This window comes from Lepisma saccharinum, chromosome 25, assembly GCF_977018435.1.
Source record: "Lepisma saccharinum chromosome 25, izLepSacc3.1, whole genome shotgun sequence".
Classification (NCBI taxonomy): domain Eukaryota; kingdom Metazoa; phylum Arthropoda; class Insecta; order Zygentoma; family Lepismatidae; genus Lepisma; species Lepisma saccharinum.
The window spans coordinates 61,511,862-61,538,339 of NC_139253.1; the positions used below are offsets into that span (position 1 = coordinate 61,511,862).

At 35.4% G+C, this 26,478-nt stretch overlaps 1 protein-coding gene across 1 annotated transcript; it reads right to left on the bottom strand.

The window, feature by feature from the left end:
* Positions 1-9,993: 9,993 nt before the first annotated feature.
* On the bottom strand, positions 9,994-24,666 carry LOC145978804 (uncharacterized). The gene is made up of 6 exons (XM_083111622.1): positions 24,230-24,666; positions 20,565-20,706; positions 17,742-18,640; positions 17,046-17,293; positions 15,899-16,197; positions 9,994-10,109 (listed from the first exon to the last, which is right to left on the bottom strand). Exons 1-6 carry the CDS (start codon positions 24,422-24,424, stop codon positions 9,994-9,996), a joined length of 1,899 nt encoding a protein of 632 aa, XP_082967748.1. The 5' UTR covers positions 24,425-24,666.
* Between the last annotated feature and the right edge of the window lie 1,812 nt (positions 24,667-26,478).

Here is a 26,478-nt window from a genome sequence, read left to right on the forward strand (position 1 = left end):
GCATGAGCCATTATACTCTGGCTCTTGATGCTCTTCAAATGTTTAGAGTATACATTATTGATGCAGCAGTGAGACAAGCACCAACAATTTTCTCTCTTTGGAATTATGACATGTCCTCCATTCTACTGTGCAAAACCAAATATTCGACATACAGTCCAGTTTCTACTGTGCCAATGTAACTGGCAGACACACACCTATTTGCTCAAAAGCTCACTACACTGTACATGACAAACGGGTGGTGCAGGCAAGTCCTCCAGAGACGTGTTCTATAAAGAGCAGTGTTTTAGAGTCAATGTCCACCACCTGTAGTAGACAGATGGAATGAAGTAAATCCACTAAGGATAGAGGAGGGAGAGAAAGAGAGGAAGAACTGAGACTTCCAGGAGAATGAATGAGATGAAGCAACTCGACCATAGACAGTGAGTCTTCCATGGAAAACAGAAGATGGTAGAAGGAAGGAAATTCATCACTGAAGGGATAGAAGGAATTGAAATACACCAGAAGGGAGGGAGAAATACCAGGAAGTAAATCACCAATGACAAGGGAAGGGCACATGGAGGACTGAGTTTCTCAAGGACAATACAAGGATATAGAAGAAATGGACGAAAATAAAGTAAATGCACGAAAAGAATTGACTGGAATAATGAAAACTGAGAGAAGGAAGGCCACATGAAGTTTTACTAGGGACTATGGAATGATATAGGAAAACTGAGTGTGCCAAAGAGAACAGAGGTAAATATGAGGAATGGATTCCACCAAAGAGAAAAGGCAGATATAAGAAGAAGGGAACTCTCAAAGGAAAGATGGAAGGAAGTAAATCCACAATTAGAAATGGGAGCAAAGTTACTAACTGAGTGCTCCCAGAAGAAGGAAAGAGGTGGTATCAAGTAAATTCACAAAGGATAGGAAAAGGATGTAGGAAGAAGAGTTTCCTGCAGGGAGAAGATACAGAAATACAATGAGGGAATTGCACATAGGTGAAAAGAGGAAAATAGGAAGAATTGAATCCTCCATGGAGTATAAAAGAAGAAAATACAAACAGAATGCACCAAGTGGAAGAGGGGAAAGAGATGAAGAAAGATGGAATGAAATAAATACATCAAGTGTATTAGAGAAAGTGAAGAACAACTGAGTCCTCTGAGGAGAATGGATGTTGAGAAAAGGAAGCAAATCCAGAAGTGGAAGAGGAGACATAGAAAGAACTGAACCCTACAAGGAGAATGGGAACTGATAGAAGAAAGGTAAATTACAACAGAAAAGGTGGGAGGTTACAGAAGGAAAACAATGAACGAAGTGGAAGAGACAAAGTAGTAAGATTTGTGTCCTGCAAGTAGAATAAAAATTGATTCAAAGAAATAAGATATTACAGGAAGTATTGTGGAGAAGTGCAAGAAAGATATCAGAATATGAATCGAAACAATACAAGGGAAGACTAAGGGAAGGACTCAGTCCTCCAAGGAGAAAGAAGGAGATTAAAGGCAGGGAATATACCACTGGAAATTGGAGGTATAAAAGAAATTAGGATAACCTGAGTTAGGTGGAGGAAGTAGAAGTAATGAAATAAATCCACCAAGTATAAGGGAAGGATATAAGATTTTCTGATTCCTATAAAGAGTAAGAAAGTGAAAGAAGGAAGAAAATCCACGAAGAGAAAAATGGTAAATGGTAAGAACTGATTCCTCCAAGGAGACAGGAAGGAGATAGGAAAATAGAATCATGATTGGGAAAGTAGTAGATAAGAGAAACTGGTTTCTGGAAGAAGAAAGGAGAGATATGGGTGAATGAATAGCACCAATGAGAAGGGAGATAAAGAAGAACTGATTCCTTCAAGGAGAAGTAAAATATAAATGAAGTAGTAAGACCACTAGAAGGAAGAAGTTGGGATGTGAAAAATGTAGTCCTCAAAGGATATTAGAATGTAATAAGAAGAACTAAGTCCTTCAAGGAGATGGGAAGTTGATAAGGAGAATGGTGTCTCCCAAGCAGAAGGGAAAGAGATAGGTGGAATGTTTGTATTTTGTTTGACATTTTTGTTAGTCACGTTTTGCCAGTTCTGGCTATGATGAAGATCATGATGTTGATGAGATGCAATTGATGAACAGGCATTCACAAAGAACAGTCAATCTCAGGCTCTGACTCAAACTTGGAACCTTCATGGTAAAATCATATATCATATATCAACCATTAATGTCCTCCGCCATCCAGCTTTCCACTGAAGGGAAAGATTTTGAAGATGGTTAACTTTTCATCAATTTTAGTTGTACTGAGTCCTCCAACGAGAATGGAAGGAGAATGGTGTATGTGTATCCATCAATGGTAAAGGGAAAATAGGAAGAACAGAGTCAAGGAAGAGAGGAATAGGAGGAAATAAATTCACCAAAGAGAAAGGAGGAAGAGAGGAGAAAGCAAATCTACTAAAGAGAAGGGAAGAGGAAAATAAGAAAGAGACAGCAAAGGAAATGTCTTATCTCAATATGTTCATCTTCACATATTAGCTCAGTGAATGTAGGGAAACTGTTTATTTACTCCAAGATCTGATGCAGTGTGTCACTTCTTCCACTTCTTCTTGCATGGTTAATGGATCCTCTAGAACAAAGTAAGAAATGATGCAGAAGCACAACGGGAAGAATAAATTAACTCATATGTTTAATGATAAGAACCTCTTTAAGTGATTAATGGATTCCCAGTGAGGGCAATTGTGAGTGATTTCTATTTCTCTTTTGACTTTACATATATTTTACATAATCTTATATGCCCATACAATTTACTTGAAACAGGCTTTTGCATATTACATATTTCTAAATATAATGAAAAACATATATAGAAATTGGGAATTTATGTCTTCATAACAGCAGATTTCTTGAAGTGGCAGAGCCATGCTTGCTTGACCTAAATTGTGGGATACTCTTGTCCCAATAAGCACCAGATTTGATGTGCAATTGAATTAAATGCAAATTTTGTCATTACATCCAATCTCTTCTTCCTCAGAGTACTGACAACATTCTAAAGAGCATTTGACCTTCAAGAGCTCTCTGATGCAGCTAAATAGCCATCGTGTGTGTGTGTGGAGTTTCTCTTTTACATGAGCTGTTCTAGGCTCTATCTCTTTTGGGCGCTACAGTATTTCAGTTTACAGCATATACTCTATTTCAGAAGACAAAGGAGATAATACTGGAAAGGAAGAAGTAGTAGATTCCAGTCAAAAAACACAGATAAAAACCATGATGGAGCTTGATATGCCTATAACTTATCACCCAATGAGAAACTGATCTTCTAACATTTAGGTTTTGATGTTCTTGTGATTAATATTTTACTCTATTAATTCAAGTTATTTTTCCAACAATTTTGCTTTTCTTTCAAGTAGCTTCCCAATTGCCTTCTCCATGCTAGGTCAATACTGAAACAATTGAATCCCCTCAGGGATCAAATCGGTGATATAGCAAATAAATACATTGATATTAGAAACATAATGGATGCTTTTGGATCATCAAGGAAGATGTATCACACCACGCCACACTTCCAATGATGATATTTAAACTTCAAAAAAAATCTTCCATTCAGGTTGCATTGTTATTTGAAAAATATTTGTATTTGCACTCTTGACAATGCTATATGTGTACTCATATTAAATTGAAACATTGTCTTAATTTACAAATTCATGTGAAAATTAATTACAACAGTTTTTGCAGTAATAATAATGTAATTCTAGAGCAGAATTCCCATTCATTGTATTCTACGTGAATATGAAGATGAGAAGAGCATTTATTTATTTCTTTGAAAACTTTACAGTCGTCAGAAAACATGAGTATATTGACAGGAAGTGAGGAAAGTCTTTGACGGAGATCGGCCATGAATAGGATGAACAAGAGAGGACCCAAGATGCGCTCCCTTGTGGCACCCCAGACAAGACAGGAAGAAAATCAGAAGAGGCGCCTAAAATGGTGACACGCTGTGTCCATGTGTGAAATTTCAGGACCAAGGTTTCTTCGCCTTTCTTGTACTCTGAGAACATTCTGGCCTCTTCTGAAAATATGCTGATTTCTGAGCAGCAGCTTGTCACTTGGTACTTGCCTTATCGGTTTCCTGTTATGTGAGATTCTTGAAACAGTTGACACTAACCTCCACAAGGGTCCTCGTAATAGCTTATATATGGGTAATTCCACGGAAATGTCAACCTCTAGTCCAAAAACTAACAAGCTTTGTACATAAAAATGAAGATTATATTGTACAAGAGTTATACTTGTAGTTAATGGAATATGCCGTTGTTTCATTAAAAACTATACGGCAGGTGGTTAGAAACAGTATTTTTCAAGATGGCCACAACATACATGGCATGATATGTTAATTATGCATTTTAACGATTCATGAACTCACTGTATGCGGCAAGAAGGAACTAATATGATTGTACGGTAAGATTAATGTGCCCTAGAAGAACAAATTGGTGTACTTCGCTATGTTATTTTGTGTATGTAAGCTGAGATATACACGTCTTTTAATACATAAGGCAAAATGGTAATTCCGTCACAATTCTTCAGTTTTTTCACATAAAAACGTGAGTTAGTGATACACGGAAGTAAAACTTTTCCTGCAAAGGTACGTTTTGGTACTACTCACATGTGTAACACTTACACCTACAGCAATGTTCATGGAAAGGCTGTACATCATTGTGACGGAATTACCAGCTGTGTGTGATGGAATTACCAGTGATACCTGGGAATTGGTTCAAGTGGTATTTGTGAGGTATCATAATGTTAGCTTATTATCTACATATTGCTAACCCATTTACTTACTATCATTGCATAGTAATTGCTAACAAATTATTATGATCAAATGAAATGGAAGGGAAATGAACGGAAGTGACTGAAGAGGCAGCAAATGAATTCACAAGAACTGATAAGATTAAGGGAACATAACCGAATGGCAGTAAGGTGCTATGGACACTCCAAGCAGCAATAGAGATCATCAAGGCTATCTTGACATAGAATTTGCTGTCATTGATTTTTGGAGTTGCTTTTGCAGGAAGTATTTTCATTGTACCCTGCAATCCAAGGTGTTAAATTCTTCTCGGGCAGCCACTTCAACCTGTTTGAAAATGTATAATAGTATTCTCAGAAACATTATTTAGCTTGACTCTCATGGAATGGAATTTCTTTGCCAGTTGACTGAAGGAGATCGTTTAGCACATCTTGACCAAGATCCCAACAAACAGTATTGTTTGTTTTTGAACAGTGTGTTCGATATGTTTTTGACAGTCCAGTAATTGAAACTTAGACCTATCCAAACAATTATGCAAATATAGTTTCCAAAAAAAGTGAGAATTCTGGTTTACTTTTTGATTCTTTCTTACCTGGTACTAAATATTGTGTCATATTGTTATTTCATTGTTGAGATGACCAATATTGTATTGCAGTACGATCATTAAAATCAATTTTCAGTAGGACTGCATTATATTATATTGAAAACAACCCAATTAAATACCCTGATGGTAAAGTGGTATGATCATCTTCTTGTAATCAAGGGGTCCCAGGTTCGATACCCGATGGAGGTACAAGTGGCTCGGATCCCACTTTAAACTGTAGGTCCAGTCCCGATTAGCCTTATTGTGCATAACGTGAACTTAAAACACTAACTCAATCAATCAATCAATGACAATTACATGTGTAGAGTAGTTGGACAAATGGTAATTTCGTCATGGTAATTCCGTCACACACTGTTTGGGATAAAAATAAGTATCAGAATACAAAAAACATTTCAGTTGTCATGTCCTGGCATGATGAGCATTCTTTGAACTACACTGGTCTACAAATTTTCATGAACTTTCTGCTTATGTATATTTTTCAGTCTTATTTTCATAATTTGGACCCGCTGAACATGAATATGACATTGGTTTTGCTGTAATGTCAGTTTTTCGGATAATATGGGTCGTTTATTATTTCTTATTGAAAGTGCAACGTGTAGCCTATATGTCATATGTATTATGTAGAAAAACATAATATTACAAACACAGTACAGTCAGTACCCAGTAAATTACATACATAATGAACAGTATAACAATGAAAAATAGCTAAAGCAATACAATGAAATGAACAGAATACATTAATATTACACATCACTCCCTTAATTTAGTTCATCTTATGTGACAATATGCTCAAGAGTGAATATTTATTGTTCGTTGTCTTTTATGGGGAACACTCCCTTCCCCTTTGTCACAACCTAATCCCCAAATGAAATCACCCATCATGGCACAGTCTCATCTTCCCTGGTATCTGCCTTCCATGAATTGAATTCCTTTTGAAAGTGTTCCCCATGTTCTTCGCTTATTTCTCCCAAATTCTGCCGAAAGAAATCAAGATGCGAATGAAGCATGTGTAATTTTACAGACATTCTACAGCCCAGTGCTCTATATCTATCAATTAGTGTCTTAACTTGATCGTCAAGAGCTTCACTTCTGTTGTGGACAAGAAATCCCTTCAAGTTGTGGAAGGCCTTCCAAGCATTTCTTTCCAGCTTGGTCACATTTTGTTTAAGTTCGTTACTATTTAGCATGAAACAAATCTGTGGCCCTGTAAAAATGCCACCCACAATTTTTGCCTCTGACAGATTAGGAATTTTTTTTTTATGTACTGTAGAGCAGCTGACTCGCTATCCAATGCTGTCACAAATTGTTTAGGCAACCTTCGTTTAATGTGCAGCGTTGGTAGGAGAATCTTCTCTCTGGGCACTTGAGCTGCACTTATCACATTGTGTTTTCCTGGAATTAGCTCTGTTCTTTCAGGCCACACAGTTTGCTCATACTGTCCCAGAGACAGAGAAAACAAGAATGCTTTGTATACCCACTTTGTAACCCAAGAAGAAAACCAATTATTTTGAAATCACCACACTGATGTTAATCATATTGGATTTTCTCCAACATCAACTTCACACTTGAGTAACTTTCCTTCAAGTAGATGGAGTACGCGACTGGAATTGGTTCGTACTGAAAGCCAATTTCATTAAAGAGACCACTTATATCAGAACAGTAGCACATCGACTCTTCCACAGCAAAAAAACATGAAAACTCCTGATGTCTCTTTCTGCATTTTGTTATTCTACAGGAAGGAAGTAGCAAGTTCCATTCCTTCAGCCATGAAGCTAAAAGTTCAGACTTATTTTTTGGTAAATTCAGGTCTCGAATAAGGTCATCCAGCTCTTTCTGGTTCAGTAAATGAGGTTTCTTGGTATCCTCATCATCAGTAACATGATCACCAGAACTGTCCAAATCACTACCTTCTTCCGCAAATGTGGTTTGGATTGGAGGCGATGGTATAGGAAGATGTTCACTGTGAGGAACAGGTGCTCGGGAGGATGGTATGTCAAGATACTGTAGCTGACGTCAATCATGAAAAAGTAACAATCATCATGATGATTTGTAAGTTCCCTCCACAGTCGCAGAATCGCAAATGGCATGCCTTTCCTGCTACCACACAACCGATGTTACATTGTCGACCTGCAGTTACCACACGTAACATGTGGAGCTCATGGTTTGTCCAGATCACCAACAGCCATTCCGAAGTATGCTTTATAGGCTTTACAAAATTTTGTCCCTGGTACAATGACATGCTTAATTTGCTTGGGTCCAATATAGTATCCACATACATAACAGAACGAGTCTGCATGTAATTTGCACTTCCGACCCTCTGACAAGCTGCGCTATAACAAAGCAAATTAACTTAACGCAGATTAACACACACCCAGACTGAAGTAGTAGACATGGTGGCTAAGAAACAACCTTGAAACACACAACCACAAGGAGGTGAGTGCTTGTACTCTTAAAATTTACTATGCACCTATAAAAACACACAAAAAAATAGATAAATCACACAGACGGGGTAGATATGAAGGGAGAGTTTCAAATCTTTACACGAGTTAAAATCAACAGCAGCTGTGCTTCCATCTAGTGACTGTAAGAGTAAATACACCCATATTACTGTGGCTAAGCCAGCAGTGTGAGAGAACAAAACATGCTAATATCTTTCAAAATGTTGACAAAATCGTTGCCGGATTCGTGTTTAGTGGGTCGAAATCTATAAGAATTCATTACAAAACAATGATAAGCAAAATCTTGTTGACCAGTGCTATTTTTCCCAATATTAATATTTCAGACAAAAGTACATAATTCACAGAAATTGGAAAATGACAGTATGCACCTGCAAAGAAGGTTTACATGAAGGTAATTTCATCACACAGAGTTGAAACACAATTATCTGATTAGTACATCCAAATAATTAAGATTTTTTGCAAGCTTGAAGTTGTACTACATTGTATCTTTATATATAGCACAACAAGTCACATATTGTACTATATATGTAATCGTATGAGGGAAATATGTAATTGCATAGCTGTCCACATGGAATTGCCCAAATAGTATCAATATTTAAGCTGAGCAGTTCCCTGCATTGTTAGGGAATTAGAATTTGAAAGACGTGCATGCCATGTAGGAACACATATTGTGAGAACGAAGCAGAAACAAAGGCAAAAATATAATGAAATATGAACGAAAATTAGAGGCTTATTGTCAAGTCCTTACTTAGATCAAGGAAGATCTTAGGGGAGAGTGTAATCAATCTCTTATGGTCTCCTCTTGAAGCAGGGTGCAATTTATATCTTCCCCCATCACCACTATCTGTAAAATATTGTAGGAATTTAAATAAAATACTTATTCTAGGAGGTCTTCAATGTCCAGTTTATAATCTTGAAAACTTGAAATGCATGAGAACTTATTTTTATGTGGATGCTCATTAAAGAAAGATACTCATTTATGTGGAATGTGGATACTCATTAAAGAAACTAATTGATTAATTCCTTTATTATACTCTGATGCCACATTGTGATATGACGTGATGTGACTCAGGTATAATAGGGATCGGAGTCAGGTGGGGCGGCGTACCTTGAAATGAAAGAGGAGGCTTCTGATTGACTTGCTATACTTTTGAGGATAGGTGAAAAGTTATATTGTCGATTGGATGATGGTCACTCACCTCCATGGTTCCTGAACAGTCTCCCTGCTTCTGTTGGTGTCTGGACTCAGGCAGTCGGCTGGCGATGGATGGCAGCTGCAGCGGTTGGCTTTGGTCATTGCGGTTAGCCTGGTGGAGGCAGTGAATGACTGGAAGTGACGATGTTACTCACAAGGCAGGCAGCAGCAACACACTTCATTATTTCTTTCATACCGGTAGCTGTTTGTCCAAAGGTCCGCACACACATTTCTTCTCCTGTTAAAGGTTTCCTTTGCCATTGCTATTCTCACTTTGACTTCCTTAATGCAGCTCATGTAACTGCCTTATGATATTGATAAATCCTAGATATCCAAAGTAGCCAACTTATTCAACAATTTGTCTTTGAATTTTCACATAATTATTCTTGGTCTCTTCCAAATAACCATTTTCTTTGTCTTCATCACATTCATTTTCAACCCAAACTGCTCACAATGCACATCTAAGTCTCCAAACATACTAATCACCATCCTTACAACTTCTGCAAACAAGGATATGTTGTCTGCAAATCTTGTACATTTTATTCTTCTTCTTCCTATTACTAACCTTATGTTATTGTGGAAAGATATTATGGAGGTGATAAACAAAGTTCTTGTCATAATCCTCTCCCACATTCACTTCTCTTTGTCATTTCTTCTCTACTCACACTTTTACTCAATGTTTAATGCACAAATTGCTTAAGAATTTCTATCATTCCAATCTAAACCAATCCGTTTCAGTATATCTGCAAGTTTCATCCAATTCATTCTATCAAATGCCATAGATATTTTCTTTCCATTTTCTAGGTTTCTTTCGCCAATTTTTCATACTGAGCTAATTGTATATTTTGTATATTTTCCTGCCCTGAAACCAAACTGCTTTACTTCTACATATCTTTAAATAATAATGAATAAACATCTATTTAATTATTACATGAGAATTTCACTGAATGTGTTATCAGGTTGATTGTCCTGTATTTGGTTTAATTCCTTGCGATACTTGTCTTCCAATTCTCTGGGTCAATTGTCTTTCTCTTAGTCTTCATAACATAAGCATAATGTCTCATTCTTCCCTTCAGGATGGGAAGCCCTTTTTTATCTGTAGAAAAATGGCAAAAGCATTTATTAATTTTTCATTGAAAAAACACAGCATGTGAAGAGAAACTTGGATTTTCTTAAGCAAGATGTAATACATCTTTGATATGCTTGCTATCATTTGAATCGATCAGATATTTTGAACTTATAAAGAAAACTTCTACATTTGGCGAAGTGATAAAAACTACTGAAGTGCACATATTACAAATCGCCAACAAAGAGATTAAATTGTTATCTAGAATAGGTTGGTCTCTCAAACCAAATTTGATATTACGGGTATCAGCTTATGAGCTGAATAGTTGGAATAAGTAAATGACAAAACAACTACTGCTCACATGCTTTTCCGATTTTTGACACAATGAAATATAATCATCTAAATTTGTAGAAAAAAATGACATTATTGTCTTTAATAATGTACTAGCTAATTACTTGGCATTGCTCAGAGACAGGAAAATATTGAATTCTAACTATAGTGTAAAATGTTACTAATTTTATTTACAGAGTTATTTAAAAGTATAAGTACAGTATACAAATTATAAAGAAAAATCTTTTACAAATTCACTATAATATTAATTTAACTCTAAACTTGAATATAAACAACATTTTTAGTTTTACCTACAGGACCAAGAATAAATAAATTGAACGGCATTGGAAGTGTCACTATTCATCTTAGCGACCCCGAAAACTATGGATTCCACACTAATATCTTTATTTTAGATTATTTTTGCATGTCACCCCAATCCCCCTGGGGTGCCAGGGGTGTATTACCCCACAGTATGTCTTTCCAGATTGTAACTGATGTGTGTACCAAGTTTGGTTGAAATCAGTCCAGGCATTCAAGAGTTATGCCGGAACAAACATACATATAAACATACATCCATTTATTTATATATATATTAGTTTTTTCATTTATTGGTTCATTCAAATGTCTTCTATTTTATTCTCTTTGTTTCGTTGTCAGCCTGTCTGTTTCTCTTGTATTTATTTCTCTCTCTAAAATCTTGTACTTCCTTATTAATTGCTTTTCTCTATGAACCTACATATTTTTCTTTTTCTGTCTGTCATTCCGTGCTTCATTTTTTGCTATGACCCGTAGACATGTGGTTCAACTTACTTTTATCTCAGTTCAGAAATACACAACTTTTTGATTATCACTCCAGCTTAGAAAATTCTCTGCCGTAAGAGAGAACATCATACCTTTGGATTTATTGGTTAGAAATTGACATAATCAGTATAAGAAACTCGAAAAGTTTTAATTTCCATAATAGATATCAGCATGGGAAAAGTTTCCCTTTTTTTATTTTTCTGTTTGTTAGTTAATGCTGTGCTTGCCCTACTGCATTTCAGCCAGACCAAAAGCATATTGGACCTTTTCCTTGAAGGTCCGCACCCCCTCTCGTTCCGTCGAGGTAAGAATTGCAAGCATTCGTATATTCACTCTTCTCCCCCAAGGTTGCTTCCAATGCACTCAACACTAGTAGCTGCAGCCATGTTTTCCCCTCCTTTCAAAAAACAAATCCAAAAACCTACTTTTAAATTTTTTGCCTAAAAACCCAGACAAATATAATTTTTTCTAAATAATGGCACTAAAAATCTATTAAAAATATATTTTTAAAATCATAAGAAGAATAGCAAAAAACATAAATTCTGAAAATTATAAAAGATTAATAATAAGAATTTTAGAAAAATGAAATTGAGTCTTAAAAATTCATGACTGTTTTGTGTTTAAGTTTCTCAAAAGAGGTTTTGTATTCTAGGGTTAAATCAAAAGATTCCCTTAAAGTAATTTGTTTCATGTATTATTGCTACTAGTCAGTTCAGTTTGACAATATTTTATTTTCAAAATTAGTATGTCTAACATTAATGACGGATCCTTGAGCATAAAGTAGTTAATTATGAGATGAACTACGCATTGAAAATGAAATTAAACCTGAGACTGAGAATCAAAACCATCCCACAGAGCGAGCACCCAACTCTGTACTGGGAAAAGCATACAGCTTCAATGTAGTTTGAAATGTGAAAGAATAATTAAATCAGAGTTGTGAATCTAGCAGTCAAAAATTGGAAATACACTGAGATTGAACCAATTTCTCAACACTAATACTGATGATTGAACATTGTAAAAATGTGTGTTTTCAAAATATTTATAAGTGTTAATGTATAAATATTCCGTGGCAACTGTATCATTTCAATTCACCAGAATTTTGCTCTAAGATATTCATAGGTTCAAATATAAAATTCTCAGAGTATTAAAATAGTTGTCACTTAATCATGTTGACTCCATGGTGCATTTTGTAGATTCTTGTAAGATAACTAGTCCAGAAAAGAGTCAGTATAGATAAGGACACAAATTTATGTTAGATCAGCAATATTAAATATTTTAAGATCAAGTGTCAAAATGTGTAGTTTTTGTTAAGTTGGATCCGTGACTTTCTTAGTTCGTATTTGAAATAAAAATAAAAACTGCCTCCTGAGGAAAAGGGGCTGGTGCCTGAATTAGTTTTAGCTTTCTCTACCCCTGCCTGTGTGTTGACGCTTTAAAGAGATGAATATGAATTTCTTATACTAATGCTGCATTACAAGACAAGCGATATTCTCGATTGATTGATTTGGTGTTTTGGGTCCACTTTGTGCACTCTAAGGCTGATCGGGACTGAGCCTACAGTTTAAAATGGTTTCCATGCAATATTCTCGATTATGATGAACGATTTTAGGGGTGGTCTTGAGTGATAGCACCCCTGTTTAGGGAGGAGGGGCATATGAATTTTCTAATGTTCAGTAAAGCTAAGACACACATCATTTCATAATGACACTTTAGCAAACATTTTTCAGTCTGAACAACATATTAGTTGTTGTTTATTTGTGCATTATAGTCGAAATATTCCACTTGAGAAAATTTACTACACTGTCACAAAATACAGACTTACAAAATTTAATCTTCTGTGTCCAAACAACAACAGTGTGTTAGTGTGTTTGTGTTTATCTTGTGTAGTAGTTATGCTGTCTAATGTGTTTCTGTTTGTCTTGCATAGTATCAGTGGTGTGTATGTATGTGTCTTGTGTTGTAGTTGTGCTGTCTAGTATGTTTGTGTAGTAGTTGTGCTGTCTAGTATGTTTGTTTTTGTCTTGCGTAGTAGTTGTGCTGTCTTATTTGTTTGTGTTTGTCTTGTGTAGTAGTTGTGGTGAGTAGTTTGTTTGTGTTTATATTGTGTAGTAATTGTGGTGTGTTTATGTTTATATTGTGTTATAGTTGTGATGTGTTTGTGTGTGTCTTGTGTAGTAGTTGTGCTGTCTAATGTGTTTGTGTTCGTCCTGTGTAGTAATTGTGCTGTCTAATGTGTTTGTGTTTGTCTTGTGTAGCAGTTCCTCCATTCATATTGGGGGTTAGGCGTAGAGCTGACAACTCTGCACTGTAAAAAGACATGTCAAGAAACTGCAATATAAGGGTCCCCTGTTCGGATCTCCAGGTGGGGACTACTTTGGGAGGTCCCTGGACTAAGGATAAGATCTACATCAGGAATAAGGATATTAAATTAGGCACCTGGAATGTTCTGAGCCTTTACCGGCCTGGGGTATTTCAGTGTACAGTTAATGAGATAGTTAAGTATAAATTAGATGTAGTAGCTGTTCACGAAGTTAGGTGGCCAGGAGAAGGGAATTCTAAAACTAAAAATTATACTTTTTTCTATGGTGGTACTGAAAATCATAATTTTGGAACAGGCTTTTTTATAAATAATAAAATTATTTCGGCTCTTAAAACAGTAGAATTTATTAATGATAGGATATCATATGCAATTTTACAGGGTAGGTGGTGTAAAATTATTTTAATAAACATACAACGGAAGATAAAGATGATAATACTAAAGATGATTTTTATACAGAGTTAGAACAGGTCTTTGATAAATTTTCTCAGTATGATATGAAAATTCTGTTAGGTGACTGTAATGCATAGATTGGCAAAGAAGAGACATTTAAACCCACGATTGGTAAAGAAAGTCTTCATGAATTAAGTAACGATAATGTTATAAGATTGATTACTTTTGCAACCTCAAAGAATTTAATTGTGAAAAGTACCACTTTTAAACATAAAGATATCCATAAATATACCTGGTCTTCTCCAGATGGTAAAACTCATAATCAGATAGATCATATTCTCATTGATAAGAGAAGGCATACTAGTATAATTGACGTTTGTACACATAGAGGTGCTGACTGTGCCAGTGACCATTATTTAGTAATTGCTAAATTAAGACAAAGACTCTCAGTGATAAATCATAAGCAACAAAATCAGTGATTGGAACGCTACATTTTAAAAGTAGCTTCGCTACAGCTACAGCTACTTTTCCAAAATGTAGCTTCGCTACAGCTACAGCTACATTTACCTAAAAGTAGCTCGCTACGCTACTCCTGTGCGCTACTCGCTACTTCGCTACTTTTTCGCTACTTCTGCATGAACAAAAAACAAGTCATGAAGATATTTGAAACTTCCCAGCTGTTAGTTAGATAATAGGCAGTTATCACAATACCAGTCAATTGATATATTTTTTGAGTTACCATCTGACTTGTTTTAACATTTTTGGTGGCAACAATTAATTTTTTAATGAAAAAAAATTATGAAGGAAAGATTTTGAACATAAAGTTTCAATTGCATCTTTTCATAAACTCCTAAGAGAATTATCAGGAGCATGAACCCAGAGAACTATGACAAGCAATATCTAAATTTCCTACACATCAATCATTTAATTAATAAATAAATCTTTAGCAATTTGAATAGTGGAAATCCAATATCCTCAATTTGGATGTCTAGGTACCTTTGTATAGTCATTGGATTACCTGACAGCATTTCGGCACCATGAATGTATAGTAGGAATGAACTGATACAGAGTCCCATGCATTGAATGGTATCATAGATGCTGACATACTTTTTCCAGAAACTGCAGAGGGTAAATATCCAGAGACATTGGGAGTAAAATGAATGAGGTGATCAAACGATCATCTTGCGTGAAAATCAATATTCAAGACAATAGCCTAGTTCCACTGGGGCAGTATCATAAAAAATATTACACATTCTGACCTATTTGAATTATTACATCTTTTCAAGTATCGCCATTATGATGTATGTTGGCACTGATATTGATTCGAAGTAGTATTGGCTTAGCCCTAATATATAGATAATAAAATTATTCAGGTACTTGGTAAACTATACACCTGGATGTATAATATCCAAATACAGTACTTGATTATACATCCTCTACATACTTATTTGTCAATGTATCCAGATATCAAATAACTAAAGTGTGCATACATACATTATCTGTAATATCATTACATCTATCATCTGGATGTCCTTATCTTGATACTAGCCTTCAGCACAATTAAGCATTATTGTCCACTTTTTTCTCTACCTATTGGGCTGCACCCTCACTCATTGCATTCTATATCAACACTCAAGTTAATGATTCTGTATTACTGTTCTATATACTAAACTTTCACAATAGATATTTGGGGAAAAAAAATAAAGTTTTAAGGAAAAACCTGTCCTGAAGCTAGTTGCTGACAAACTTTTGGTATGAGACAAGATATTAATTTTATAACACTATTGAAAGTCCTATTGCGAATGTACAAACCACTTTATTAACTGTGTATAACATGCATGTTTGGTTTGTCCAATACAAGTTTTTTAAACCAAATTCAACTGTCTGTTGAACTTTAGCAACAGCTGCATTTCGAAGTTCTGGTCGGTCAGCCGTGTCCTTCTGCTAGAAAACAAGTTTCCGCCAACACTAAACAAACGCTCAACAGCTCCACTTGACGGCATAACAGTGTTCAATTTTATGAAAATTTCTTTGAACTTGCTACTGTAACTGTGCAGTGTCTCCACAGGTTTGGGACCATCCTTTAGAAATCTGCACAGTTCTTGTAGTTCTGTTTCCGATTGAGTTTGCTCAAACTTGAAGAAATCTTCAAAATCGTCTAGCTGCTTCTCTTCATTCTGACAAGCTGAACTTTCCTTCGTATCATGAGATACAGCTTTCTCCATCCATCTGCGTGCCTCACTCTTTTTTTCCGATTCAAGCCATGACAATTTGAATCTGAAATACAATAAAAGTGCTATATCAGGGTATTGGTTAACTACACTGAAGACAAAAAAAAAAAAAAAATCTTTGATGTCCACTTTGGGGCAACAATTTCAAGTTTATTGCAGGTTTACATTGAACTAATTGATTTGGTTTATTTTGAATATGAGAGGGAGATATTTGAAAAGTACAGCATGGGACAAAATAAGTGAGACAATAAATGACATATTGAGAGAGGGAGAGATCTAATCGCAATCGCAAAGATGAGGATGGGTGAAATTGATGAATGGACAATCACAAAAAACACACAATCCCAGGCTGGGCTTTGAACCCAAGACTCCTGGGTATCATAGTATGCTTTGATAACTACTACTGCACCATGGAAGACAGCTGGTTTACATTTGAACACTGAAAAAAATAATAAACAACCATGTTATCAAGTTCTGGAAACTATAAAAGAAAACCTCTTAGGCTATTGAGAAACTGCATAAAATAATATATTTATAAAAACAAATGAGTATGAGACAAATGTTAAAAAAAATAGTGAAAAGAAACAGCTGAAATGTATACTTCACATAACAAGGTATTATTGGCCAAGACTAGATATCCGCCTCTCAACCAAAGACAAGTTTAACATTGGCATGCACTAAATAAAATACAGGTTGCCAAGAAATTATTTTGAACATCAAATAAAGCAACTATATTCTGATTTGTGCACATATGAAAGCACGTAATTGTTATCTTATAAGAGAAGTTAACAATGTTGATGTTTTGTTATGTAAAGTAAAACATCATGCATCTTTCATGTGAATAATCAAGATATAAAAGACACTGCAGTGAATTAATTCCAGATAACTTCTTACCTTGGATGGAAACAAGCAGCTATCACTGTATCCTTATCCCATAAAATGCCTGCAAACCGTTGCTTCACACCATCAACAATAGCTCTGGCAAGGGCATCACAATGTGCTACATCCCCAGAATCCAATTTCAAACCAAGTATCCGGAGAAGTTGGTGGAGTGTGGGAAGGAGATATCCAATGGACACCTTCTTGTCTCCCTGGAGAATGTCAATTGCTTCGGCTAGTGGTTGTGTAACCTCAGCATATTCCTTCAAAAATAAAATGTACGTTACTTTAAAACATTGTAGGAATTAATTTATTCATTTGTAAATATAATGTTTGTTATAGCAATAAACAATGGTGAAAATATTAAAAACAATTCATAAGCATGATTCCTTCATGTACTTTAAATGTAGCATATCATTCAAAGGAAATCCATTTTGGAAAAACACAGCAAACAGTTTCTAATCTCCACAATAAAAATGTATGTTAATAATTTCTTCTGATTCCAGCACAAGTGTATGCATCACTTAAAATTTATGAGAAAAATATTATGCAAATTCTGCACTTTGGAATCTTAAAAAGTACACTATAATAATTGAAGGCAAAAATTAAGAATATTATAGCAGTTTGTAAGTACAGCTTGCAATGACTGAATAAGTTAAGAGTATGAAATGAGTGCCAACTACATAAGTAATTTTATCATATCGGACCTACCTTCAAAAATTCAATCTCATGTGGAGAAAATCTGCACAGGCCAACTGCATCAGAAATTGCATGCACTTTCTCCTCATGCTTTGTAAAATGCTGACATAGTGCCGATACAGCAGAATGCACTGAATTCCACCGTGTTGCATTTGGTACAATCAGACATGCACCAAGCTGTTTTTTCACTATGTCAGCAACCTGGGAAGACTGCCTGGATTTATTCCACAATGCCTGTGCTTTAGCGAAGGCACTTCGGAAGAGCCTTTTGTAATTTGCATCTGATGATGCAGCCTTTTCTGAATCTTTCACTGCAACAAGATGTAAAGTGTGTGCTGCACAGCGAATGTGGGGTGGCAAAGTGCAATCTCCTGTGGCAAGAATTTCTGTAATTTCTTCTTCCACCACATCAGACTCTTGGCTGTCCTCCGGCTCACTTGCAGAAAACTCCTTGAAGGCTTTCACGAAGTTTGATCCATTATCAGTTACCACACCCACTACTTTATTATGAATGTGGTACCTGATAAATATGTCCTGCAGCTCTTTTGCCAAAACATCGTAAGTATGGCTTCCTATGAGACGCCGACATGCAAGAGCAGCAGATTTCCTCTCTAGAGACAGTGGATCCAACCAGTGGCAGGTTACTCCTAAGAAGGACCTATGATGTGCAGTCCAACAATCTGCTGTGGCTGAGACAAAACTGACCTTTTCAAATTCGTCTAACATTGAAGATTTCATTCTTTCATATTGCTCCCCCAACTTTTTCTTTAAGGTCGCAGAGCACATCAACTTCTTCTTTGTTAAAGACTGCCATAAGTCACTGAACGATGGTCTGTCCACCTCAGAGAATGGATGCAACCCATCTACTATCCACTCAAGCAACTTATTGTCTATACTCTCTTGGTTTTCCCCTACAAATGAAAGGATATGAAATTTGATTAATGCCATGAAAGATTAAGAATTAATTAAAAGTTTCAATATATAATTATAATTATCAGTATTCAACTAACATGCATGCAATCTTCAAAACATAAAGGGGGGGGGGGTGAGAAGAACAGTTTACTTTCTCTTGGTAGATAAGGTTTAGCATAGTAACTAGCATAAATAGCAAAAAGTGGGGGGCAACTACACCCCTAATCGCCTCCACTGATTAACATAAATTACTGACTGAAATGAAATTATATATCTTTAGATTGACATCCATTTTCACGAGAAGCTGTGCCCCCCTCCCCCCAGCTTGAACTCCCCCTGGACGTCCATGATGATACTTATACTCCAAGAAATTTGTCATACAGTGTAAACATTCAGATACACGTTGCAGTCTCATTGAACTATGTAGTGAAATACAAAATGAAATTATCCTGACCTTTAAAAACACAATTCTTGAACCTTTTTAATGTAACCAGTGGAGTTACAAAATATGATTGCATAGTACATTGTACCTTCCGTCTTCCACTTCAGGATAAAATCCCACCCCCAATAACTTATTCCAAAATTTTTTCGTGAACATTGGGCCTCTTCGTAAGAGTTTCTGAAAAAGCCTGAAATGGTACGTTTACTAGACATGTAATGTGGAACAAATACATAGAATGTATTAACAAGAAAACTACCCTTCACATTACAACTTGCTTAAATAATTTCCTGATAATTTGAAAGCAGCTGCAATTTTTGCTCCAGTAAGAGGAAGAACAAGAACAAAAATAAACCATTTATCAACAATAAAAAAACAAATAAAATAAAAACATAACTCACACCAAGCTCATAGGCAGTGGTTACCAAACAGTTCATTGCAGCACACTGGATGGTTTACAGGCGCACCGCGAAATGTTCTATTTTACTGAAATGACACTCCAATGTATGTGCTTATTTATTACTTTTTATTATGTGTAATATATTTCTGAATTTGATATATGTGTTTATTTTTTTAACTTGAGGCAAGCAACCTAACCACACTAACTGAGCGTTGCCAAGTGTTAGATAGGCCTACATTCTAACTTTGGCACCTCGGAAAAATCTTGAAACACTAAGGGTGCCGTGAAACAAAAAAAGTTTGGGAATCTCTGCTATAGGCGATTATCGAAAACCGCATACAGAGCACTTAATGAAAGAAAGGAAGAAAACAATCATAACAACAATGCTGACTGAAGAAAAAAATCTGCCGCTGCATCTCTTTACGTGCTTGTCCATTGCATACAATAATAACGGTCTTACTTCATTCAGTACCTGACATTCGGTGCTCAATGTGACATGACATAATATACACTCTAACAATTAGGGTTTTCAGTTGAACGTAGGGGATGCGGAAGAAAATTAAGGGGCACGCAAGCACCCCCTCGCACTGCCCATGGTTGAAGACAAAAGAATTGTACAATAAAAATTATGAAATTGCCAGTCCCTATGGTGGATTTGCTAGCATTAGCATGCTACTTCACAGGGTGGCCACTCTAAGACCATGAAAAAATTCAAGTATAATTCCCGGTTTTCAAGGCAAACCTTCCAAAAATTCAAGGATGCAAGCAGAGGTTTTCTCTATTCCAAACTTACATACTACCGCCCCTCAATAAAAATATTAACAATATGAAGAGTGTGCGATTCCAATGAATCCAAAATTCCACATAATTCCCGGAACAAAATATTCATGCATAATTCCCAGAATTTCCGGTGAGTAGCCACTGTCCTTCATCAATTGGTTTGGATCGTGGGTAAAGTATGGATGTGACTGTCTCTTTCATTCTCTCCATTCATCACAGTCACAGTTCACTCATGAGCGGTATAAGAACGATGAAAACCAAAATAGAAATCCCAAACATCAATATGCTCTCACAAATAACTCACCTGAAAAAGAGAATCTTCCATCTTTGAGGCTGCTTAATTTTAACTGCTTCTGCCGTTGGTTGCTATCGCAGATCTCTCTTTTTCTCTTTCTGCTTGATTCGATGGATTTATTCAACTCTCCCAACTTCTGCTCATGTTTTCTCTAAAGAAAAAAATATTATGACTATAGGTGCACAAATGAAAGTGCAGTGATATAGTAACAAGATTTAATCTCTGAAATTTTGAACTTCTTACAAAATACTTGGGATTTGAAATAATCACAGGAAATCTTACACATGTTACCATACAGCAAAATGCCACGGGGCCATTTATAAGGTTCTAATAAGAATAAAAGTTGCCGAGACTGTCATGAATAAATACTGTGGAATTCCATGGCAACTTTCTCCCATGTTACCTCAGAAACGAAAGACGTGAAGTTGTCTTGAGATAAATAATTCTGCAATGGAAACAATATATACAATTTTGGTCCCTAGTGTTTGTGGGAAAACACTTCCCTTAATGTGAATAGCATGTCATGAGAGAAGACATTGGGTATTGCTTCTAGGAATTAATTTGTTTTTGCCTCATGTGTGTGCCTACTAGGGCTGAGCTTATACAAGTGGTATCTGTATCAGAAAGCATCTTTTCCATTTATCAATACTGGCAGATACTTTTTTGTTGTTTGATTCTACGCAGGATCCACATAAATGGCACAAAACACTTTCGCAGAGGCTAATTATCCTGGGAATTATGCAAAATTGGAAGTTGTGCCCGATTTATGTGCAAAAACATTGAATTTTGTATTAGCATAACATAAAATATTCATGAATATTTTAAAGCAAAAACTTTGGTAAATTTATGCAAATAATTAGAGCAGTATAATTTCTGATATCAATCAATATTTCAAAAAGCTTTTATCATTCCAATTCCCAAGCATCCAAGTGATATTGGCTCAGCCTTAGTGCTTACCCAATGGCAAAGTGGTAACATAAATGTTATGTTTGTTTTTACGTTAACGTCAAGTTTTACTGGGATTGAACACTAGAGGATATCTGTATGGATATATTCTAGCTCTATGAATGTGCACACATTCCATTTAATAACGGAACTGAAATTTGAAGAATGCACTGAAGAAACTGATTAGTCAGTTTCATTTTTTGTCTAGCTATGAATTCCATATCAAAGCAGTATGTTAAATTTTAAAATAAGTGTTTAATTACACTAGAAAGAATGAAAGCTGTGAATAAGAATAATAACTAATAATTTTTTTATTCATTTCCAACCCTTGTGGGGAGGGGGGGGGGACGAGGGTCAAGAATTTTGATTCATACCTTCTACAGCTCTACTCTTTCATAACTTGTCAAAACACCTTATTCCACGAATTGAAAATCCAGGACCCCAGATTCATAAAGTAATGCAAATGTCTCCAAGTTTGTGAAATCAGATAATGAGAAAATGTCACTTCAACATCATTCCAGGCTATGGCTACTCGGATACCTATCTGTACACTTTACTCACAGTCTCAACATTTTCACTACAAAAACGTTATTCTGCCCTGAGAGATATTTATTGGAGGGGCAGGAAGAATATCAACTACAATGAAGTGATTCTTATGAGGTTATGCAGTTATGTTCAATTGCTCTCAATACATTTTTTTTTTATGGAGTAACTATTTTCACCAGGTGGTGAAGCTAGCTTTGAAGCTATTTTCACCAGAATTTAAATTCTCATGTGTATGATCTCCAACCTGGCCTACTACATGTATGTGTGCATTCCTTAATTGTTGATGTGTAAGAAACTTATGTCGGCGTGCATTTATTTTCGTATGGACAAGTAATTTTTCTTCACACTATGAAGTTTGAAAAATATCACAAGGTGTTCTAATATGAATTGGTACTGCTAATATGTCACATGATGTAGTATGAAAGGGGCATTGCATTCCTTGTGCTTTCATTGTTAGGTTAGGCAGGTCACTTCCAGCATTAAAATTATTTGTAAATACTTCCCAACACCAGATCATGTGATTTCTGGTCTTAACACTTTCTGCTATTCTCACTACTTTGTGACAGTAGTAGTTGCACCAATTTTACTTTAAATTAACTCCTTAGCAGTAACTTAAGTACTACTGCCCAATGAGATTTTAAGTCCACTTTATGCACAGTTTGGCTAATCGGGAGTGGGCCTACATTTTAAAATCTGAACTACAATGTACCTCCACTGGGTATCAAACATGGATGTGGGTAACGGTTTAGATTATTTTATGAATTTTTGTTGTTTTTTTCAAATTATCCTAGCAGTAAGACTAATCTTAGAATTTTGGCAATCATTATCACACAAAATTTGAACCTTTGTTTGGATTTCGGTAAAAGTTATAAATGTTGAAAAAAACACTTTAAAATTACCTTAGGCGAGCATGCGTGCTTCCCCCGGACAATGCATTTTCCATCGTGAAGCAACTTAAGTATTGTAGACTAGTAGAAGTAAATCGGAAGTTTAGTAGAATACATTTAGGGACTTTATTTTAATGCTAAGAAAACCAAACCTGGCCCACCTAACATAACTATGAAAGCACACATCTTTAAGTAATCACTAAAACTCCGCAGTATGTGTTAACAGACTTAAATCTAAGCATATAAAAATTGCATTCGTAGAATGATGAAATCGCAATGCAACAAAAGAAACTTGCGCCAAATACAATGCTATGGTCAAGTATTTACATTTGTTGGTGAAAATAGCCTCGTATGCTATTCCCACCACCTGGTGAAAATAGTCACTTCCATTTTTTTATGTCTTTTGTGGTCATATCACACGTGCATGATATTAAATGACAATGAACACCACACTGACTTAAGAACTCCACATTGTAGTAGCTCCTGATTAGTGAAAAAGGTATTAAATTCATTATAACTCTAAATTTCAATTTTCGCACTGTGAAATTCTCTGCAATCCCTTTGAAAATTCTTACTTAAGCGGGGAAAAAAATAACTTCGATTGAAGACGTCGATCAAAATTCCAAGCAACAAACATTTCGTCTACAATATTTTTTGCTCTTCCAAAAGGGTTGAAATAACAGTACGTTGGACAATTTGCAAAACGGCAGATTAGGCCCAAAATATTACTATATTCATGAGAAAATGATTCGGCCAAGCAAGAAGGTTAGATAATACCGAACTTTGTATTCGGGTCTTGCTATTTACGGGCGAATGTTTCAAAGTTGAGGTTAACACACACACCTCAATTTTATGGGCACGGAAACTTAGGAAATTACTTTCCAGTACGAAATTGGCGCACAGTTGGAGGTTTCTTCGACTAAAACTAGGTGCACGTTCTGCACAATTTTAAAAACTTATTTCGGAAACTTTCGCATGCTTCAATTAATCCTTCCAAAGTAATACATTGGACAGAAGTCGAAAATCTAGTACTATTTAATGAAACCAACCACTTACCGACTTTGAGCACTACATGCCTTTGTTCGAAAGACTGTCCAAATAGCACACAGGAGAAAAACTGTGTAAAATGTACAAATGTATGATAAATGTTAATGGTTACCAACTGGCAGGTAAACAACGTGGCATGTAATTGCATTATTTCTACATTTACACACTTTCAAGAAATTGCAATGAAACATGTGACCGAGTTTATATCTCCCCTTTCATTATTATTATATCCTTTAATTTTACACTTACCTGTAAGTGAATTTTCATATTGTATGTGCTGGTCTTCGTCACCGACAATTCGTTTCCTATGCAGCAAAGATTGCAGCTTACAATGAAATTTCCATTTTTCCCTGTCCTCTTGAAAGTAAAAAACTTATTGTATTCTTCCCATGGCAACTTCTCGCGTGGTTTGCTTCCACAATCGTCGCTGTCGATATCACTCATAATAATAACGTGGTACTATAAAACAAAGGCGACGCACAAAATTAACGGGCTCACGAGCTTCCACTACCTCCCAAACAAAATACAAATGAGATCGAGAGACCAAAGACGAAGGTATTTATACTTTTTCCTTTAGGAACAAACAACAAAGTTAACGCGCTACACAGTTGCATGGCAACCTTTCTTCTTCTTCTTCTCTGGTAAACACTGTTGCCACGTAAACATTTACCTCAAAACTCCAACAAGAAAAGTAGCGGTAGCGAGGTGATTTTCGCTACAAACTACAAGAATTTTGTAGCGACGCTACAGCTACAGCTACAATTTATAAAATGTAGCGCCGCTACAGCTACAGCTACAAATTTTGTAGCTAGCTACAGTAGCGCCGCTACAAGTAGCGCGCTACTTCCGACCTCTGAACAAAATCTAAAAGTTCTAAAATTTGATACAGGAAAGTTTATTGATGAAAGAATTAAGAAAGATTACCAAATTAAACTGTCAAATAGATTTGATGTTTTGCAGGATTTAAATGATGATGAAAATATAAATGAAACAGACGTAAATAAGAATTGGGAGCACATACGTAATGCAATAGAATCAGCAGCTAAAGAAAGTATAGGATACCATAAACCGAGAAAAAGTAAGCCATGATTTGATAATGAATGTCATAATCTAATAGAAATAAGAAATCAGGCTAGACTTAGGTGGTTAAATAACTGTGATGATACAAATCTAAACAATTATAATAGAATAAAGCGAGACGTTAACCGCACGTTTAGAAGTAAATAAAGGAGATTACTTGAAAAGCAAAATTAACGAAATTGAAACAAACAGCAAAAATAAAAATATCAGAGATTTATATAAAGGTATAAATGAGTTTAGAAAGGGGTGGCAACCTAAAGTAAACTTGATAAAAGATAAAGACGGTGATTATCTAGCTGACCCAAGCGATATTCTAAATAGATGGAAGAACTACTTTAATGACCTTTTAAATGTCCATGTAGGAGATAAATCAGAAGTAAATGAAGTCCACACAGCAGAACCTTTAGTTCCAGAACCTAACTTGACTGAAGTTAAAGATGCTATTAAAAGGCTAAAGAATGACAAAGCACCTGGCATTGATTTAATACCAACTGAGTTAATTAAATATGGTGGAAATTCATTAATATGTCAAATTCATAAATTAATTTGTTTAATATGGAATAAAGAAGAAATCCCTCAACAGTGGAAAGAATCCGTAATTGTTCCTGTGTTTAAAAAAGGAGATAAAATGAACTGCAATAATTACCGTGGAATTTCTCTACTCTCAACAACATATAAAATATTATCTAACATTCTTTTAACAAGAATTACCCCATATGCTAATGAAATTATAGGTGATTATCAATGTGGATTTAAATGTAACAGATCAACTACAGATCAAATTTTTCACATCAGACAGACACTTGAAAAAAAGTGGGAATATAATCAAAATGTCCATCAGCTATTCATTGATTTTAAAAAAGCATATGATTCGGTGAAAAGAGAGAAATTATATAATATATTAGTAGAGTTTGGAATACCTAAGAATTTTGTTAATATGATAAAAATATGCACCAGTGAAACAGAAAGTAAAATTCGTGTGGGTATTAATATGTCTGACAAATTTACAATTCATGATGGGTTAAAACAAGGAGATGCATTATCTCCATTGCTCTTTAATTTTGCCTTAGAATATGCTGTTAGGAAGGTAAACTAAACTAAAGAAGGACTAAAATTAAATGGTGTGACTCAGTTGATAGCATATGCAGATGATGTAGGCTTACTGGGGGATGATGTGAATACAATTAAGAATAATGCTAAAATATTTTTCAAAACTGCTAAAGAGATAGGTTTGGAAGTTAACAAAGAGAAAACTAAATATATGCTTACAGGCCGAAACCAAGTGTTAGGTAATAATCAAAATCTAATTATTGATAACAACTCCTTTGAACCAGTTTCCAAATTCAAATACTTAGGAGTAATATTAACAAATGAAAATTATATTAAAGAGGAAATAAAAAGTAGGCTTAATTCAGGAA